Source organism: Oncorhynchus mykiss, chromosome 6 (assembly GCF_013265735.2).
Source record: "Oncorhynchus mykiss isolate Arlee chromosome 6, USDA_OmykA_1.1, whole genome shotgun sequence".
Lineage (NCBI taxonomy): Eukaryota > Metazoa > Chordata > Actinopteri > Salmoniformes > Salmonidae > Oncorhynchus > Oncorhynchus mykiss.
The window spans coordinates 31,489,275-31,511,780 of NC_048570.1; the positions used below are offsets into that span (position 1 = coordinate 31,489,275).

The following is a 22,506-nucleotide window of genomic DNA, read 5'->3' on the forward strand; positions in this document are numbered from 1 at the left end:
GCATGCTTCCCTCAGAGCACCATGGTTATTTTTACTTTTCCACTTCACGTTGTGAGTTTATGGCCTTGAAAGCACAGCTGCAGCCCAGTCAGACCCCAGGCTGGTCTCCATGATTTACTGCAGCACAGAGGGGAGGGTACAGTACAGTCAGACTGGACACCACGGTTGGGCCCTCTCTCTGCTCTGACTAAATGGCTGGAAGTCTGCTCCAGCTTTAACACAGTAATGGAGGGGTAAAGCAGAGGACAGCTGGCCAGGCATGAGTGACGGCAGGGTAGGAGCCAAGACCAACATGTGGTTGCCCAGTCCCAGTCAGGTTGGGAGAGAGCCTGCAGGTACACAGAGGGAGTGCGAGAGAGAAAGAAACTGGACATCTATTGCTCATAGTAAGTGTTTGTCATAGAGATCAAGAGGAACGACTCCTGGACCCACCATTCTTACAAAGCCCACTAACAAAAATGTTTATAGTAGTGGTCACGAACCGGTCGATTGCGACTGGTTGATCTTTAAGGCATGCCTAGTTGATCACCTACCGCTTTTGGCGGTACCGCTGCTAGGTGCACTTGATTCAGAAGTCCTGTGCACCGGGTAGGCAAACAAACTGTTCCCATTTTGAACCATACTTCTTATGGCTTTGGGGCAGTATTGAGTAACTTGGATTAATAAGGTGCCCAGAGTAAACTGCTACTCAGGCCTAGAAGCTAAGATATGCATATTATTAGTATATTTGGATAGAAAACACAAGTTTCTAAAACTGTTTGAATGATGTCTATGAGTATAACAGAACTCATATGGCAGGCAAAAACCTGAGAAAGAATCCAACCAGGAAGTGGGAAATCTGAGGTTTGTCGTTAACCTATCCAAGATCGTGTAAATTTGGTCCGATTGCACTTCCTACGGCTTCCACTAGATGTCAACAGTCTTCAGAGGCTTCTACTGTGAAGGAGGAGAGAATGAGAGCTGAATGAGTAAGAGGTCTGGTAGAGTGCCATGAGCTCATTCAGGAGTGCTCCCGTGAGAGGTAGCTGCGTTACATTGCATTTCTAAAGACAAAAGAAATCTCTGGTTGAAACATTGAAGATTTGTTAAAAACATCCTAAAGATTGATTCTATACATCGTTTGACATGTTTCTACGAACTGTAATGGAATTTGACTTTGTCTGGCCTGCACGTCGTGAATTTGGATTTGTGAACTAAAGGCGCGAACAAAAAGGAGGTATTTGGACATAAATGGACTTTATTGAACAAAAACATTTATTGAGGAACTGGGATTCCTGGGAGTGCATTCTGATGAAGATCAAAGTTCTGTGAATATTTATAATTATATTTCTGACTTCTGTTGACTCCACAACATGGCGGATATCTGTATGGCTTGTTTTGGTCTCTGAGCACTGTACTCAGATTATAGCATGGTGTGCTTTTTCGGTAAAGCTTTTTTGAAATCTGACACAGCAGTTGCATTAAGGAGAAGTTTATCTAAAGTTCCATTCATAACTCTTGTATCTTTTATGAATGTTTATTATGAGTATTTCTGTAAATTCATGTGGCTCTCTGCAAAATCACTATGTTTTGGAAGCAAAACATTACTGAACGTAACACGCCAATGTAAACTGAGATTTTTGGATATAAATATTAACTTTATCGAACAAAACATACATGCATTGTGTAACATGAAGTCCTATGAGTGTCATCTGATTAAGATCATCAAAGGTTAGTGATTCATTTTATCTCGATTTCTGATTTCTGTGACTCCTCTCTTTGGCTGGAAAAATGGCTGTGTTTTTCTGTGACTAGGTACTGACCTAACATAATCAGATGGTGTGCTTTCGTTGTAAAGCCTTTTTGAAATCGGACACTGGTGGGATTAACAAAAAGTATATTTAAAATGGTGTATAATACTTGTATGTTTGAGGAATTTTAAATATGAGATGTTTGAATTTGGCGCCCTGCACTTTCACTGGCTGTTGTCATATCGATCCCGTTAACAGGATCTCAGCCTTAAGAAATTAAATTTGTCTGAAAAGACCAACTCTGCCTACACGGTGGACCGGGAGATGTGGCTAAATCGAGAGCGCCTACTGCACTGGCCAATTGGATAGCTCAAATCCCCGAGCCTACCTACAGTTTCCACGACCCTGGCCACAGCAAATTTTGATTCTGGCCTCCGTGAGATTTCTTAATTTTTAAACCCATGACCAGAGAAGCTAAGAGCTGTTTTTACGAGTGAGTTCATGTCCATGTTATATTCAGCATGGGCACTGTTTTTACGAGTGAGTTCATGTCCATGTTATATTCAGCATGATCACTGTTTTTATTCAACACTACTACAAAATATAACACGCTTCTCTACTTGCAATGAATGAGTAGCCAAGTGTATCGATAGCCCTGTGTTTTTAATATTAGCAGCTTGTTCTGCCTATTTTAAGAAAGAGGAGTATTTGGTCAAAGTATCTGGTCAAAGGAACAATGTGAAATTGTGCCCGAGGCAGATGCTACTTGAGTTCCACCATCAGGTGGAAGACTGTGTCCCCTCGCTCTGGTCTGTCTCACCGGAGGAAAGGAGAGAGCATGGACCAAGAGAGACAGACCCTTCGGCTGCTCTCACCCTCTCTCCACTGAGACTAATGCCATATTCAAAACAACTGGGAACTCTGAAATCTCCGACTTCCCATTTCAGTGCGTTAAAAAAATGTATTTTTGAACTCCCAGTTTTTAACTGCCATCCAATTCAGAAACTCTTACAAATAATAAAAATTTGCAACAAGCAAGCATAGTCCTAAACCTTCGATTAGAAAACCAATGACGCTAATAGTGTCCCTGATAACCAACAGAACATGGCAATGAGACACCACTTGATTCAAGAATCTCTCATCTAGGCCCCCCCTTACCTCTCCAGACTATCCCTGAAATCACAGAGAACTGGCAATGCTAGCAGCCAATTGAAAGGCAGGGAGGAAATGGTCCTGGAAGGAAGTCAGGCGGGGAGCAGTGAATGGCCATATATGGTTAAATCTGCAGTCAGCAGGACAGCGGCAGCAGTGGTGACAGCAGTAGCAGAATATGGATCCTGGAATAAAGATTGAGCAGCAGACCCTTATAATACCACCCTTTGCGTACGCGTGTGTGAAAAAGTACTTATTTGTGTGAGCACAGTCCACACACCCAGGGATTTCTGATGCTAAAAGATTGAGGATTGGTCCAAACAGAACATGGTCAAATATGAGTGTTTGAACCACTGGTTTAGAACATGAGCCCATATTGTAGTTTTAGCCCAAAAGATTGACAGATTAAACCTATTGCCTCAATACGTCTGAATAACTGTCTTTTAACACAAGTACACAAAATAGCCAGTCACCAAAAAGAATTCAACAAGTTCCTGCTTGACTGAATCAAAATGAGGGATTCCAAGGCTTGGGAATATAAATCAGAACTTGTGGTTCATTGAGATATATCCCCTCTCCTCCAGAGTAGGGCCCGGCAGATTGAGAGGAATAAGCAGGAATGTCTCGCTGCACAGTTCCTACAGCATTCAGTCGCCCACTGCTTCCTCCACATGGAAATGAGGGAATAAATGACAGAGCGTCAGGCGCAGAGGCAGAAAGGAGGAGATTGAAAGCATGAGGGTTGAAGACCACATGCGTTTAGTCAGACACATCCCCCATCTGTCCTAACAGGAGACAATGCAGCCAAAGAGGCAGGCAGCAACAGGGAGGTGCTAAGTCAACCTGGCCTGCCACAGGATCCCCCTCCTACACACAGAACCACAAGACAGAAACAGACGGCAGACCCAGCCCATCCCGGCGCTAGACTGACCAATAGCACAGGCCCCAGCCCAAGTCACAGGCCAAACCCCATCACCGTCGGGCCTCACACACAGCCTCGCTCCACAAGCTCAAGCACAGGCCAACGTGTCCGAGCACACTCACACTTAGGACAATAGGCAAAGTGCCAGGAAAGTACTGGGTGTGAATCTAAAAGCCCATTAATCAAAGCTCAAACCTAAAGTTAATTGGAGGGTTGCTGTGGTTCTTCTGACTTACCACCAACAATACTGGATGTGGATGTAGAACATATGAAGAGCCACAAAGTGCATTTCAGAAGGGTCATACTCTGGGGGTTGGATCCCCCCCCCCCCCCCCCCGGCCGAATGAGCCTGGCTAGGAGTAGGCCTGGGACAAAGGCCCAGAGCAGCTGGCTGCCCACACAGACCGGGAACAGCACAGCATGGGCAGATGGGCCAGCCAGCCAGATGCACTGTCACATGGGCTAGTGTGAGTACGTGTGTGTGACCCAGCAAAAGAGCAGAGAAGGCAGTGTTTGTGTCGGACAGATATACGTAGACAAATTGATCTGAACCCTGCTATGAGGCTGAGAAGTTACAGGCTACCTCTGAACATCATGGTGTGTAGGGGTTTTATCCCAGTCAAAAAGCCATTTACAACCCTGAAACTGCAGTGTTTATATTAATGCAGTCTAACTTCTCTGTTGGCAGAGTAACATTTTCCACACTGCCATAGAGATGCGCGTTCTCTAAGCTTATTTGGAGATAGCAGCCAGATGGACCCGTCCTTTCTCTAAAAGATTACTGTCCCGTTTCATTTTGACATGTTGTGGAAACAAAAGCCACAAGCCAAATATTTAAAAACACAAAATGGCAATTTGAAACAATATTAACTCTTCTTAGAGTTTCAGCGCATGGCCTGTTGATAGGACATTAAAGGAAAATCTCCCACAAGATTCCAAGGAGATTAGTCCATGCAGCTGTAACAGTGTTACTGCCGTCCCTCTCCTCGCCCCAACTGGGGCGTTTGAATAGTAACCGAGAGGTTGGAAGATCGAATCCCCGAGCTGACAAGGTGAAAATCTGTCGTTCTGCCCCTGAACAAAGTAGTTAACCCACTGTTCCTAGGCCGTCACTGGAAATAAGAATTAGTTCTTAACCTCACTAGGGTTAAGAAATACTCATTATAAAAATTACTCATTATAAAAATTCTGAAAAAATAAAAGTATTTTACATAGGTTTAAATATTAACTTCTTGTGAATCCAACCACGGTGTCAGATTCAAAAAATGCTTTACGGCAAAGAATACCTTAAGATTATTTGAGAACATCGCCCAGCAGACAAATCATTACAAACCGTAACCAGCCAAGTAGAAGAGTTACACAAGTCAGAAATAGAGAAAATGAATCACTTACCTTTGATGATCTTCATATGGTTGCACTCAGAAAACATTCATTTACTCAATAAATGTTCCTTTTGTTTGATAAAGTCCCTTTATAGCCAAAAACCTCAGTTTTCTTCAGTAATCCACAGGCTCAAACGCAGTCACAACAGGCAGACAAAGAAATCCGAATTGTATCCGTAAAGTTCATAGAAACATGTCAAACGATGTTTAATTCAATCCTCAGGTGGTTTTTAGCCTAAATAAATCAATAATATTTCAACCGGACAATAACGTCGTCAATATAAAAGGTAAACGAGAAAGGTACGCTCGGTCGTGCGCATGAAAAAGCTCTGTGACACTGCAGGGTCCACTCATTCAGACTGCTCTTACTCCCTCATTTTTCAGAATACAAGCCTGAAACAATTTCTAAAGACTTGACATCTAGTGGAAGCCATAGGAACTGCAATTTGAGTCCTAAGTCAATGGATACTGTAATGGCATTGAATAGAAAAAAAAAAAAAATCTCAGGTTTTTGCCTGCCAAATCAGTTCTGTTATACTCAGACATTATTTTAACAGTTTTTGCAACTTTAGAGTGTTTATCCAAATCATACCAATTATATGCATATCCCATCTTCTGGGCCTGAGTTGCAGGCAGTTTAATTTGGGCAGGCATTTCATCCAAAATTCCAAATGCTTCCCCCTACCCTAGAGAAGTTAATTAACCGACTTGCCTAGTTAACTAAAGGTCAAAAAAAATATATATATACACACACACACACACACACACACACACACACACATACACACACACACCTGGGCTCGAACCAGGGACCCTCAACACATCAAACTGCCTCCCACGAAGCATCGTTACCTAATCGCTGCACAAAAGGGAAACAACTACTTCAAGGTCTAAGAACGAGTGACGTCACCAATTAAAACAATACTAGCACGCACCGCTAACTAGCTAGCCATTTCACACCAGTTACACTGCCAGACAGTCTCTAGGCAGATCTGAAAACGAGTTCACTTTTAATCCACCAGTCAAAGCAGACGATGTTCTGCCAACACACCCTTACTGTACAAAGTCAGACAAACCCACAGCAGAATCATCTGTCAGAAGTCAGAGAATCAGAAGCTGATCTGGGACCTGGGAGTGGGACAGGCAGGCGGAAGCTGGATTGTAAAGCTGTGTCAAAGCCAGAGTCAGATGACAAGGCCCACTGCCCTGCTCACAGACCTGTCAACATCAGACAGACACAAAAAAAATAACTTACTGTATGTCACACAGGGTATATCAAGCCCTGGCTGGCTGACACTGGGGCACTGCTGGACCAGAAAGACAGTAACACCACCAAGCAGTGCGTTTGTGCGTATGTTTATGTGGGTATGCGCATATGTTTATTAGAGGTCGACCGATTAATCGGAATGGACGATTAATTAGGGCCGATTTCAAGTTTTCATAACAATTGGAAATCTGTACTTTTGGACACCGATTTAGCCAATTTATTAAAAAAATGTTTACACCTTTATTTAATCTTTATTTAACTAGGTAAGTCAGTTAAGAACACATTCTTATTTTCAATGGCAGCCTAGGAACAGTTGGTTAACTGCCTCGTTCAGGGGCAGAACGACAGATTTTCACCCTGTCAGCTCGGGGGATTCAATCTTGCAACCTTACAGTTAACTAGTCCAACGCTCTAACCACCTGCCTCATTGCACTCCACGCAGAGACTGCCTGTTAAGCGAATGCAGTAGAAGCCAAGGTAAGTTGCTAGCTAGCATTAAACTTCTTATAAAAAACAATCAATCATAATCACTAGTTAACTAGTAATATCATCAACCATGTGTAGTTAACCTAGTGTGTCCTGCGTTGCATATAATCGATGCGGTGCGTATCGTTGCTTCATTGTGTACCTAACCATAAACATCAATGCCTTTCTTAAAATCAATACACAGAAGTATATATTTTTAAACCTGCAGATTTAGCTCAAATAAATCCAGGTTAGCAGGCAATATTAACCAGGTGAAATTGTGTCACTTCAGTGTATATGCAACAGTTTAGGCCGCCTAATTTGCAAGACTTTTACATAATTATGACATAACATTGAAGGTTGTGCAATGTAACAGGAATATTTAGACTTATGGATGCCATCCGTTAGATAAAATATGGAACGGTTCCGTATTTCACTGAAAGAATAAACGTCTTGTTTTCGAGATAATAGTTTCCGGATTCTACCATATTAATGACCCAAGGCTCATATTTCTGAGTGTTATTATGTTATAATTAAGTCTATGATTTGATAGAGCAGTCTGACTGAGCAATGGTAGGCAGCAGCATGCTCGTAAGCATTCATTCAAACAGCATTTTTGTGCGTTTTGTCAGCAGCTCTTCACAAGCACAGCGCTGTTTGTGACTTCAAGCCTATCAACTCCCGAGATTAGGCTAGTGTAACCGATGTGAAATGGCTAGCTAGTTAGCAGGGTGCGCGCTAATAGCGTTTCAAACGTCACTCGCTCAGACTTGCAGTGGTTGTTCCCCTTGCTCTGCAAGGGCCGCGACTTTTGTGGAGCGATGAGTAAAGCTGCTTCGATGGTGGCTGATGTCGTTGTGTTCCTGGTTCGAGCCCAGGTAGGAGCGAGGAGAGGGACAGAAGCTATACTGTTACACTGGCAATACTAAAGCGCCTATAAGAACATCCAATAGTCAAAGGTTAATGAAATTCAAATGGTAGAGAGAAATAGTCCTATAATTCCTATAATAACTACAACCTAAAACTTCTTACCTGGGAATATTGAAGACTCATGTTAAAAGGAATCACTAGCTTTCATATGTTCTCATGTTCTGAGCAAGGAACTGAAACGTTAGCTTTTTTACATTTCACATATTGCACTTTTACTTTTTCTCCAACACTTTCTTTTGCATTATTTAAACCAAATTGAACAGGTTTCATTATTTATTTGAGGCTAAATTGATTTTATTGATGTATTAAAATAAGTGTTCATTCAGTATTGTTGTAATTGTCATTATTACAATTTATTATTATAAAAAAAAATAATAAAAACTGCTTTTTTTGGTCCTCCAATAATCGGTATCGGCGTTGAAAAATCATAAATCGGTCGACCTCTAATGTTTATGTGGGTGGGCGTATGTCTGGTGCAACCAGACTACTGAACACTAATGACAACATAATAATACCTAATGGGGTTACAGAGGGACATTCCAGACCAAAGTCCCCCCCTTACCCCCGTTGGGTTCAACGAGTGTCTGACCCAAGTGGTCTGAGCTCTTCAAGGACCCTTATATGGAGGTGAGCAGAACAGGGAGGTTCCGTCCCCAGAGGCCTTTGGTTCAGTTTGTGTTGTACACAACACTATGATAAATGAGAGAGCCAGCCAGCCTATGTGAGGTTTCCTAACCCTCAACTCAGGGAGAGCTGACAATCATCCCAGTGGTACAGACACTAACATTGTTCTCCCTGTAACGAAATCTGAAATGCCAATGTTTATTTACTGTATGCAAAACAGACATTCAATGGAAAACCACCTTGCTGCTACAAAAGGGCAAAGCTGAAAGCAAAAGCTTGTCTGGATGGCCTTTGCTGTCCATGTGGAGTACCCTAGCTTCCAAAGGCACTGTAACACTTCTCGCCCTGTCCTCCCATGTTCGCATTCATATTGTGTCCATGTCTCAGACGTCATCTCTTCCTCATCCTGCTTGTATCAAATATCTGACCCCAGTTTGGATGCTTTCCTCTGAAAATACCCTAACACCCCTTAAGTAATATGATCCTCTTACTTCAGACACTTTAACACGTGTCATCCCGCCACTGAGGACGTAGGAGATGGCCTACAGGCACAACGAACAAAAAGTTGAATGATAGCTGCTACAGCATTCTACGGTACTGTTTTGTCCCACCCTGAGGGAAGACGATAAATTACATATTTGAAAATGAACTGTGAATCTTTTAAGACGGGGTCATTTAGAGTCCTGTCATTAAAGCTGAACTGCCTCTGGGCTGACAGGGGCTTCTTTCTGTTCAAAATGTAGAAGAGTTGAAAAAAAAAAAACAAGTTACTATTAAGAAAATGAGTTGATACAAAGACAGCATTAATAGACCCCTTTCCAGAACACGACACACTTACGTCACACACAACTCTAGGCTGCAGTAAGAAAGCTATCTGCGCCCATTCAACATAGCCTAGATTTACGTTATTACCTCTAAACAAAATCACTTCTTGGAGTCTCATGCGCTCACAATGAAGTTCTGATTCTTGCTTGAACAGTGTAAGATTATAATTTGCTTGTGATCGTTGCAAAATACATTATGGCTGCAGCAGTTGTTAGCGAGAAAGCTAATGCTCACTGACATAGGCTGTAGCAAAAGCTAGCCAAAGAGCCATTTTACCGGTTTAAGTGTATTTTTATTTATTTAAATAGGCAAGTCAGTCAAGAACAAATTCTTATTTCAACGATGGCCTAGGAACAGTGGGTTAACTGCCCTGTTCAGGGGCAGAACGACAGATTTTTACCTTGGCAGCTCGGGGATTCGAACGTGCAACTTTTCTGTTACTAGACCAACGCTCTAACCACTAGGCAACCTACCTCCCCACAAGTATAATGCAGTTGGTTGACGATGACAAACATTATATTAAGCAGGACATTCATACGAGCCTTAAAATCCAATTATAATCCAAAAGTTGTTGGAACAGAGGCGGTTTTTTGCTGGCGTTCTACAAGAACTCCCCTGTGTTCTGCCAACAACTTGCACGCATCCACCTCGTGCGGCAATGTTTGCAAACACAGAAAGGGCTCTATAGGATCTTCCCCAGAATATAGAGTTTTGTACCAAAGTGTCAGTCTCTCACATCTGGGCCAGTCAGTCTGCAGTCTCTCTCCACTGACCACCACAAGTAGGTACTGCTGCCTGCACTGCTAAGCAACCCAGCCTGTCAAAAACCATCTCCATCTCACCCACTCACCCAGGCCACCAGAGACTACAGTCATGCAGCTCGAAATCCCCCCGTCTTGTCGGTCCTCAACCACAGCCTGAAACATGCCTCCGAGATGCTGTTACTTCATCCTCATGAATGATTAAGGAAAATATGAACGCATTTTTAAACTGCAATGTTGGAATTTGTAGGTGGCCAATGTGTGATTTCCCCTGGGTGTGTGTGAGTATGTCAGCAGTAAATTGTGCTATGTGTGACAGGCCTGGTTGTTCCCTACAGAAAGGGCGTGTTGAATACCCAGGGGGCGTTGAAAGCCTGGCCCAGGCCAAAGTGTGTGGGATGGAGCAGGGTTGAAGTATGTTTCAAAGCCACAGACAGTGAGGATCAGTCAAACTAGGCCATAGACCAAATCTGTTCAGGCAGAAAGTGCACATGCCCATATGAATGTAGAAACCCTCTGTCGCTTGACACAGGTTTCCTTGTGAAACCCACCGACAGATCCACACAATGCAGTGTTTATAGTCAATAACCCCAGACTCACCTTGTGAAGAGGGAGGACCAGGAAGGCCCCGCCTCCGCTGGCCTCTATGATGATAGCGACAAACTTGGGGTTGACGGCGCAGAACGAGCTGTCCCATGTGACCCTCGACACTCTGATGTCGTCGTAGCACTGGTCATTCTTCAGCGCCTGGCCGAAGACATGACGGAATTTGCTCGCTCGTACAACTCGCCTGAACATATCTGGGCAGTGGAAGGAAGGGGGGGGGGGGGGGGGGGGGGGGGGGTTGGAGAGAAATTTGGGGTTTAGTTTCAAAGTGGTCACGGTCAAGGATATAAAAGACAAAACCAAGCAAATTATTTTAGGATAAGAATCTAGGCCTATAAAATCTAAAATCACATGAAATGGAAATTCTCTCCCCTGGTTACTCTGAGCCCTGTACCCATTCCCCTCCCAGATATGAGGCTCAGCCTCGTATGCATCCCAAACTGCACCCTAATCTCTAGGGATGGCAATTGCCAGGGACCTCCAGATACAATCACGATACAATGTATTGCGATTCTATACTGTAATTGTATTAAGATTCCATATTCCAAACATACTGCTCGTCATATACTGCAGAGGGACAATGGGGAACAAAGCTTTGATCAGTCATTGAAAATAAAAAAAGTGCTGAAAACAAATGGACTCCCTATTTAAAAAGAAGTTGGAGATCAAGCTATGAAGGAAAAATACTGGAGTTTTGGTGCAGGTACAGCCAACTAGCGCAAAAATAATTTATATGTCAAAACGATAGATACGATATGTAGTCAAAAAATATTCCGATATGTAACCGTATTGATCCCACCCCCATCATTACTACTCTCTATTGGCCCTGGTCAAATGTAGTGCACTATATAGAGAATAGGGTGCAATTTGGGATGCAAACTAATGTAAGGTTCTCCAGCAGCATTACAGTACAGACAGAGGAACCATGTGGCAGATCAGACTAACACTCCTTCCCCATTCCTCTGTCATACGACCAGGCTGACATTCAGCAGACACGAGCCAGCGTGGGAAATTATTTAGAGTTGAGCAATGAGCATAACTGTATCATTCCTTTGATCCACCACCAGAAATACAAGAACTACGCCTACATTGGCTGTTGTGTACTTCCTCATACACTGGCAACGAGGAACCAGATAATTAGGGTCAACTTGCAGAACGCTGAGAGTAGGGCTGGGCATTAAATCTGTAAACTTTAACCGCACAGGTTAAAGTGTAATCACAGTCTAATAAGACCAAGAGATAAGTCTTGGTTTGACAGGGTTTAAAGGGCATCTTCAACCTCTCAGATACAGTGTCGTGAAAAAAAGTGTTGGCCCCCTTTCTGATTCTCTATTTTTGATTCTGAATGTTAACAGATCTTTAACCAAGCCTAATATTAGATAAAGGGAATGAGTTTACAAATAACATTTATTTTATTTCATTAACAAAGTTAACCAACACCCAATATCCCTGTGTGAAAAAGTAATTGCCCCCTCACACTAGGGCTGGGCGATATACTGTATTTTACTATACACCGGTATTTATGCACGGACTGGTTTGGGTTTTTACCTTGCCTTCTATAACGGTATTTGAATGTTCGGTTTGTTAAAAGTGATACGCTGTGTGTAACATCCATTTTTAGAGTTTACTCAGTCATCCATCTACGCTCTCTTTCCACAGACCTAGTCCCACCCCTTCACTCAAGAAGCACATATGTTGTTGCTTGACCACGATACACTTCAGTCTGCATGGTCAATACAGCACATGCAACAATGTTGATGACAACAATGTTGTTTCCACTTTGATGTTAATTACCAATATTAGTTTGGGTTTCTTACATTTGCAAACAGCTAGTTAGTATTTTCTTAGCAAGTTAAGCTAAATTGTGTTAGCCACTAATGCTAATCACTAGTTAGTACTTTTATTAGCTAGTGTAGCTAGCCAGCTGAGTCAGAGCAAACGTAGCTAGCTAATACCAGTACTGGTGGAGGATTAAATCAGCATGTCGTTTGTGCAACAGTATCTCCTAAAATCATAGAGGAATAGACAAAGCATGAATGTTGGCTATATGAATAACGATTTAATGTAGCCAAAGATTATAGGGTCCCCTAGGACACTTAACGAACCTCCAGACGAGCTTCAATGCCATACGACTCCCCTTCCGTGGCCTCCAAATGCTCTTAAAATGCAAGTAAAACTAAATGGATGCTCTTCAACCGATCGCTGCCCGCACCTGCCCGCCAGTCCAGCATCACTACTCTGGATGGTTCTGACTTAGAATATGTGGACAACTACAAATACCTAAGTGTCTGGTTAGACTGTAAACTCTCCTTCCAGACTCACATTAAGCATGTCCAATCCAAAATTAAATCTAGAATGCGCTTCAGACTTCTCAACAAAGCATCCTTCACTTATGCTGCCAAACATACCCTCTTAAAACTGACCATCCTACCGATCCTCAATTTCGGCCATGTCATTTACAAAATAGCCTCCAACACTCTACTCAACAAACTGGATGCAGTCTATTACAGTGCCATCCATTTTGTCACCAAAGCCCTATATACTACCCACCACTGCGACCTGTACGCTCTCGTTGGCTGGCCCTTGCTTCATACTCGTCGCCAAACCCACTGGCTCCAGGTCATCTACAAGTCTCCGCTAGGTAAAGCCCCGCCTTCTCAGCTCACTGGTCACCATAGCAGCACTCGCTCCAGCAGCCCCCAAAGCCAATACTTCATTTGGCCGCCTTTCCTTCCAGTTCTCTGCTGCCAATGACTGGAACGAACTGCAAAAATCACTCACTACAGTGAGTAGCTTTAAGCACCAGCTGTCAGAGCAGCTCGCAGATCACTGCACATAGCCCATCTGTAAATAGCCCATCCAACTACCTCATCCCCATACTGTATTTATTTATCTCTACTTGCACATTCATCTTCTGCACACCATGGCCTATTTATTGCCTTACCTCCCTAATCTTACCTATATATACACACACAGTGCCTTGCGAAAGTATTCGGCCCCCTTGAACTTTGCGACCTTTTGCCACATTTCAGGCTTCAAACATAAAGATATAAAACTGTATTTTTTTGTGAAGAATCAACAACAAGTGGGACACAATCATGAAATGGAACGACATTTATTGGATATTTCAAACTTTAACAAATCAAAAACTGAAAAATTGGGCGTGCAAAATTATTCAGCCCCCTTAAGTTAATACTTTGTAGCGATTACAGCTGTAAGTCGCTTGGGGTATGTCTCTATCAGTTTTGCACATCGAGAGACTGACATTTTTTCCCATTCCTCCTTGCAAAACAGCTCGAGCTCAGTGAGGTTGGATGGAGAGCATTTGTAAACAGCAGTTTTCAGTTCTTTCCACAGATTCTCGATTGGATTCAGGTCTGGACTTTGACTTGGCCATTCTAACACCTGGATATGTTTATTTTTGAACCATTCCATTGTAGATTTTGCTTTATGTTTTGGATCATTGTCTTGTTGGAAGACAAATCTCCGTCCCAGTCTCAGGTCTTTTGCAGACTCCATCAGGTTTTCTTCCAGAATGGTCCTGTATTTGGCTCCATCCATCTTCCCATCAATTTTAACCATCTTCCCTGTCCCTGCTGAAGAAAAGCAGGCCCAAACCATGATGCTGCCACCACCATGTTTGACAGTGGGGATGGTGTGTTCAGCTGTGTTGCTTTTACGCCAAACATAACGTTTTGCATTGTTGCCAAAAAGTTCAATTTTGGTTTCATCTGACCAGAGCACCTTCTTCCACATGTTTGGTGTGTCTCCCAGGTGTCTTGTGGCAAACTTTAAACGACACTTTTTATGGATATCTTTAAGAAATGGCTTTCTTCTTGCCACTCTTCCATAAAGGCCAGATTTGTGCAATATTGTTGTCCTATGGACAGAGTCTCCCACCTCAGCTGTAGATCTCTGCAGTTCATCCAGAGTGATCATGGGCCTCTTGGCTGCATCTCTGATCAGTCTTCTCCTTGTATGAGCTGAAAGTTGAGGGACGGCCAGGTCTTGGTAGATTTGCAGTGGTCTGATACTCCTTCCATTTCAATATTATTGCTTGCACAGTGCTCCTTGATATGTTTAAAGCTTGGGAAATCTTTTGTATCCAAATCCGGCTTTAAACTTCTTCACAACAGTATCTCGGACCTGCCTGGTGTGTTCCTTGTTCTTCATGATGCTCTCTGCGCTTTTAACGGACCTCTGCGACTATCACAGTGCAGGTGCATTTATACGGAGACTTGATTACACACAGGTGGATTGTATTTATTTATCATCATTAGTCATTTAGGTCAACATTGGATCATTCAGGAGATCCTCACTGAACTTCTGGAGAGAGTTTGCTGCACTGAAAGTAAAGGGGCTGAATAATTTTGCACGCCCAATTTACCAGTTTTTGATTTGTTAAAAAAGTTTGAAATATCCAATAAATGTCGTTCCACTTCATGATTGTGTCCCACTTGTTGATTCTTCACAAAAAAATACAGTTTTATATCTTTGAAGCCTGAAATGTGGCAAAAGGTCACAAAGTTCAAGGGGGCCGAATACTTTCGCAAGGCAGTGTGTGTGTATGTGTATGTGTGTGTGTGTGTGTGTGTGTGTGTGTGTGTGTGTGTGTGTATATATATATATAAATAACTGCTTTACTTTATCTTGGCCAGGTCACAGGTGTAAATGAGAACTTGCTCTCAACTAGCCTACCTGGTTAAATAAAGGAGAATTTTTTTAAATTTAAAACCTGAACATCACTTTGGATCCTATTCTGTCACAATAACTCATCCATGGCATTTTCATTCGTTGTCATGTCAAACACTGTATTCAAAGAGCCCACTATTATTTATATTCTAAATATAGCATTATAATAAACATTCTCTTTCCATGATTCCAAAAGCTCACCCAAGTGTTTTGATCGAAATCACAATTGCAACATTCGGTTAAAGGCATAGTATTTTTGCCCAAATCGTGGCAGTGTGGAAATTCTCAAATGAGCGAAGGGAATGTAGAAATGAATGGGAACGCAGGAAATTATTTTAGGTTGAAGTTGAATTGAACAGTATAAAACATTCCGAATGGATAAAGACCCATTGAAAAAATGTAGAATAGGGTCACGCACTACTCAAAGAAAATGTAGAACTTGTATTAATCAAAAACATAAAAAACAAATGTCAAATAGCGTGATAAATTTGAAAAATACCATATGATATTTTGGCCATATCGCCCAGCCCTACCTTACGCTCAATAACGGGTTGTGCCACCTTTAGCTGCAACAACCAAATGCTTCCTGTAGTTGTTGATCAGTCTCACATTGCTGTGGGGGAATTTTGGCCCGATCTTGCATGCAGAACTGTTCTCACTTAGCGACATGTGGGTTTTCAAGCATGAACTTCTAGTTTCAAGTTCTGCCACAACATCTCAATTGGGATCGGAGTGGAGGAAGTGTGATGGTTTGGGGACACTTTGCTGCCTCAGGATCTGGATGACTTGCCTGAATAAAAGGAACAATTCAGCTCTGTATCGGAGAATTCTACAGGAGAACTTCAGATCTGTGTAGTCTAGCTCTGATCTGCTGATATGATGCAAGACTGCCTGGCAGCACCAGGCTATCTACAATTCACACACTTTCCTACCCATTCCCATTCTAATTGTCTTGCGAAGAAGGGCATGTGGTGGTGGTGGTGGTGTCTGTCAGGCAGGAAGTTATTTATGTGGATGGGAGTGGCACACAGTGACAGGCAGATATGCAACACTACTCCACTGATAATAACCCTTGTGGAATACAAGCTCAGATCCTGGTGTAGGTTAGGTTAGACTTAACCTCTCATCACCAGCCTCAACATGCTAGAGGCATTCAGGCACACAGCCCACGTATGCCCGCCCCATGCTGGAGATAAAGGAAGGAAGAACCTTGGCAGCAGGGCAACCAACAGTGGAAACATACACAAATCAACCACCATTTCCTCTTGTCCAATCCCTCATCCACAGAGTCATAACCAACCCAAACAGAAGCACCTTCTCCTGTTGATCCCTTGATCCCCTCTGTTCTCATGCTTAAGGCTCAGCCGAGGCCACCCCTGTAGGGAATAGTACGTTAAAGATATTTTCAGATACTTTTGTATACTTTTTAGCCAGTAGTTCTGAAAGTAGAGCCCACGAGCCAAAAGTGTGCACCACGTCATTGCACGCTCTCTGGCACTGTGTGATTCTTATTATCTGTCACTCAAATGTTGAGGGGCTGAAGCTCATTGGCTAAACTAAATTGCTAGGGGGCTGGCCCACGTCAGGGTAAATGTAGGGGGGGGGAGGGGGGGGGGAACGCTGCACAGCTTCCAGAAAACAGTCGCCTTTAAAGTAGGGATATAAGTAATTATGCTCATAGATTAGCCATGCATGAACTAAACATTGATACATCCAGCCCAAAGCTGAAGGTTAAAAAAACATTTTTTTTAAACTTAGTACGTCAAAGGCACCAGAGCATGTCTAACAGTAACATACACAAAACAAACCCGTTGAGTGTGTGCGTTCTGAGAGACTGAGAAGAGCAAGGACGACGCTATAAGGAGGGTTATCATGCATGGATAACATGATGCTTATTCAGCTTTTTCCACACAAAACTCTGTATAAAGTGATGCCATAACAGCTGTATGGAACAATATGGCCACAACACAACACTTTGGCTAACGCTTCAAGATTTGTTCCATGCTCCTCTGTCTTTTCACACAATATGATTGTGTGCTGCTGATATATAAACTGATTGAGTGAAAAAGAAAAAAAGAAAACAGGTAATGTAAACAATCAAGCGTATTGTCCTGCCAAAAGCATAAACACACTGTAGTGAGTGAGCTAGGACAGGCATTAAGCCAACTGGGAGCTGTAGGGAATAACCACAGAATTTAGACAAACTTGGAGAGAAAAAATGCCTCAAATGTCCTTAATGACGTTTGAGATTTTGGCATGGCGGCCATGTTGGCCTGCACAGTTTGAGCCCTCTTGGTGTGGTCTGAAGGTTACCCATCAGCTTTAGGTTCAGTCACAGCGGGCAGTTTTCCCCTTTTTCACACCATCATGCCGATCTAGACCATACTGTACTAGCGCAGTAGGCCTACAGCTCTTCGAACCAAGCTGAGGACATACAAGACCCCAGTCTCGTATGTTCTCATTATCCAAGACTGAGGGAACACAGAGTGGAAACAGCCTGCTTACAGCAGCCCAGTACAGAGCATTGCAGCAACCTGTATGAGTTTCCATCAAGCTGCCTGAATCTGCAGATTCAATACGGACAGCTTCTGGTCCAATGCAGATCACACACACGCCAACTCCAGAAATAACACTATCTTAAGAAGGTATGATAAAGGAAGACATGTAGACGCCAGACATTTTAGTCCTCTATGGTGCCAAGTTGTCAGTGTGGTAGAAATTGTGCACAAAACAGCTTTATTCAGGAACAAACCGTGGTGTCCATGTTTAATGGGAAGGAAATACTAATTTAGGGCCACTCCAAGTGTTCAATTAAAGCCACTCTCCTCACACCGGGTCTGATGGCACCATATGGTCCCTTGGCTGAAGGAAGCCAACTCTAGAATGGGGAGGCAATCATTGACTGGTAGTCCACTGTGAACAGCAGAGCTCACCAGGGTCCTGGCTCAGTCAGAGCAGAGCCTGGTTGTTCCCCAGAATGTGTGAGGGACCATGGCTAATTATCACAGTAAACCAAAATCAGTCTCGTTAGAGCGCATAGATGCCAAGTGGGTACATTTGATACCTGCTCCATTACGACAGAAGTACGGTTAAATAAATAACGTCAACAGGGTTCCTCTCCGTCGGCAGTGACTCATCTGCTGCTAACAGACAACACTTTCCAGGTCTACTACACATCATCCACAGATGGATGAGTAGGATGAAACGATGCATGGATAATGAGCGTTTTGTTCCTGCAGTGACAGGACCTCCACCAGCAGAGCAGCCCCAGCTACCCTCCTGCTCATCACAGGCCTCGTCTGTCCAACCCAATGAACCATAGACCCCCCTCATAGTCAGACAAACACCCTGCTGTTCCAGTTTGGTCTCCACACTAGTCTGCCTGACCTGAATGCATAATGACCACAATCTCCATCCCTGGCGAGGAGCAATTCACGCTGGGACATTCTGCTATGCGTTACGGCCCCTGCATCAGGGGTCAATGCAGGGCCATGGCTACAGATATTGGCAGTTGGCAGATATGCTGCGCGCTAGCTGAGGCTGGAACATCTTTGACTGAGACAGCAAGAGTGGAGAAGCGTTTTCTCAGTTCAGTAAGGACGTGCTTGACAGGCTGGCTCTGTTTGGCCAAATGAACCAGTTGTCAGTTTTAGCCTAATTTGTGAGTCAGCCATCCCTATAGTTGAGACTTAGTTGAGACTGGACGCCCTGCCAAGTCACAGCAAGGTCTCCAGGCCATGTTTACAAACACTGAGACGCTGCTTAGCAACATCAGTAAAATACCAGCCAAGGAATGTTTAAAACGTAACATTTATGAGAGAAGGTGCAGCCATAGACAAACAGCACAGTGAATTAAACCCTATGTCCAGGAGTAGTATTTGAAGGCAAGCTGCTGTCAGATCAGTTCTGTTTAACAGGTATTATATCACATAGAGCGGAATGCCCAACTTCATGCCATGAATTAGGCCACACACAGATATCACTTTTCTCCAAACAAAAAGACCAGGAACGTTTTGATAAAAAGGCTATTTGCCCTCTAAAACTAAGGAAAAAAAGTTGTTTCATGGCATTATGCAAACTTCTCCACATGTAAAAGAAAACATTGAAGGGGCTACATTAGGCTACTGCTCTGAGGACAACAGAGAGCCGGACTGTCAGTAGATTGATGTGATATTCAGTACCAGTCAAAAGTTTAGACACACCTACTCATTAAAGGGTTTTTATTTATTTTTACCATTTTCTACATTATATAATAGTGAAGACTTAAACTATGAAAAACACATTTGGAATCATGTAGTCACCCAAAAAGTGTTAAGCAAATCAAAATATATTTTATATTTGAGATTTTTCAAACAGCCACCCTTTGCCTTGATGATAGCTTGTCATTCTCTCAACCAGCTTCAAGAGGAATGCTTTTCCAACAGTCTTGAAGGAGTTCCAACATACGCAAAGCACTTGTTGGCTGCTTTTCCATCACTCTGGGGTCCAACTCATCTCAAACCATCTCAATTTGGTTGAGGTCGGGGGATTGTGGAGCCCAGGTCATCTGATGCAGCACTCCATCACTCTCCTTCTTTGTCAAATACCCCTTACAAAGCCTGGAGGTGTGTTGGGTCATTGTTCTGTTGAAAAACAAAATGATAGTGGTGATAGTGGGACTAAGACCAAACCAGATGGGATGGTGTATCGCTGCAGAATGTTGTGGTAGCCATGCTGGTTAAGTGTGCCTTGAATTCTAAATAAATCAGACAGTGTCACCAGCAAAGCACACCCACACCATAACACCACCATTATTGGTGTCCTTTAGTAGTGGTTTATTTGCAGCAATTTGACCATGAAGGCCTGATTCACAGTCTCCTCTGAACAGTTGAGATGTGTGTTACTTGAACTCTGAAGCATTTATTAACAATTTCTGAGGCTGGTAACTCTGCAGCAGAGGTAACTCTGGGTCTTCCATTCCTGTGGCGGTCCTCATGAGAGGGTCATCATCGTACTAAATGGTTTTTGCGACTGCACATGAAGAAACCTTCAAAATCGAAATGTTCCGTATTGACTGAACTTCATGTCATAAAGTAATGGACTGTATTTTATCTTGGCTTATTTCAGCTGTTCTTGCCATAATATGGACTTGGTCTGTTACCAAATAGGGCTGTTCTGTACACCCCCCTACATCGTCACAACACAACTGATTGGCTCAAGCGCATTAAGGAGGAAAGAAATTCCAAAAATGAACATTTAAGGCACACTGGGATTTTACAACTGTGGTATGTGACAGTGATAGCGGAGTGGGCAGGGGAGGTTAGGTGTGTAACAGAGCTCGGTCAGACAGTCTTGCATGACGGAGCACCGTAGCCTGGCTATCCTATCCTCTACAGGAGGATATCACATACTTCCTGCTCCACACAGCATCCTCAGTCATCACTGGTGGTAGATAGATTACATCAACCAGTTCCCAGGCTGGACCTGCACTACTGTATTCAGTCCTCAAGGGGTCTCATCTGAATGCATATGTCAAGGTTAACAAATACAATAGAGCACCAACATGAGTAGAGGTACTGGTGCTTGATAGGTTAAAATGATCCTTTGGAATTTTGTCAATGAGGCCCTAAACTTCCTCATACTGGACAGACAAAGGTGGCAGCCACGAGTTCATCGGACTCTGTGGAAGTAGATAAAGAGCCTCATTGCCAAAATCCCAAAGTATCCCTCTAAAGGTTAGCCAGGGCTGGGTTCTCTGATAGCGATGGAACATAGGCTTACGAGTGTTTAATTGGATGCATCGTTCCAACAATGGCCGAAGATAACATGTTTCCCAAAACACCACATGGACAGAACCTTCGCTAAGTGTGTCGTTGAAGTATGTGTCAATAATGATAGGATTGAAAGACAGAAAGCTGATCCGAGAGCAGCGCTATTAAAATCTAGCCTTAACATTATAACTATTCCACAATACTGATGACAGATCAGCTCCAAGCTGGATGGATCAAGCTAACTAGTGGTTTGAGCCGGCTAGTCTGGGCCTCATCTGCCTAGTAACCCCACCAGCGAGGCGACAGAGGGTTGTTACCAATCCGAGTCTCAGCCATGTGTCACTGTTCCTGAGGGTGCCTTGTCATTCCCTCTACTGTCTCCTGGGTCATGTGGTTCACTGATCGTAGGACAGGCCAGTCAGATCACGGAGATGTCAGATGTCTCTCAACATCAACTGATGTTGAGAGACAGAAAGGAGGACCACCAAGGATCACACCATGGCTTTGGCTGCCACTGATAGGCCAGGACCCTCAGCCTGAGGAAATGACTAGCAGGAAATGGAACCAGTGTGACTTTTTTGAATCCTTCTCTGCATACCACTACTTCAGCCTATTCCCCCTTTCCTTGAGAACACAGAAAGTTAGAGGACTCCTCTCCCCTCTACCAAACAGTCAAAGCGGAGTGCTGGGGAGTGGGGACTGCTGCCTTCTATTAAACCAAGGCACATTGTTATGCTCTGACATAAGGCTGGGAAGCAGTTACTGAAAAGAGGTGAAGAGAGTCAAAAAGAGGAGCGCGAGACCTTGTAGTTGCCCAGAGGGAACGCCTTTTATTTCCCTTGCAGCTCAGTCACAATCTAACTCCATACATGGTTATGTTCATGCATCACAATTAGGCCTACTACTACAGGTTGTTTTCTGCATAGAAATTCTCGGGCAGGCAGCCTATTGTCCGAACAGCAAAACTAATTTGGGATGGAAAAGTTTAAACTTAAGACTAAACCCAGACAGATGTAGAAAATATAAAATGGATCCATTTATTTTTTAAATAAGATCTTTGTGAACTAAGTCACCAAAACAAAAGCAAGACAAGGAGAATTTAAAATGGCTATTTAAAAAAAAAAAAAATTACAATGTTTGAGTCACTCAGATCACATACGGCATGGCATAATGTATTATTGCAGGAAATAGGCTTTAAAACAGCTACATTGTCACTGCAGCTAACAGGAGTGACAAACACTGATCAGTGATTGCACCATTGGCCACGCCCAGTCACACCCACCACCTAAGCCCCATTTTGATGCAGAAGAAAACCCTGTTCTAACAACATGGTTACCTCATTCTGTCTACGGCTATCAGTGCCAAAACTGGTTTGTCAATAAGAAGCCTGCAACGCTAAT

General features: G+C 43.2%; 1 protein-coding gene across 3 annotated transcripts in view; it reads right to left on the reverse strand.

Moving 5' to 3' along the window:
* Positions 1 to 22,506, reverse strand: part of LOC110525740 (coronin-1C-A) — a 73,958-nt gene that overhangs the window by 23,442 nt on the left and 28,010 nt on the right. For all 3 annotated transcript variants that reach the window (XM_021606140.2, XM_021606142.2, XM_036979880.1), the window contains one exon: positions 10,659 to 10,858. In XM_021606140.2, the coding sequence (XP_021461815.2) occupies positions 10,659 to 10,858 (200 nt within the window). The remainder of the gene's footprint in view (positions 1 to 10,658; positions 10,859 to 22,506) is intronic.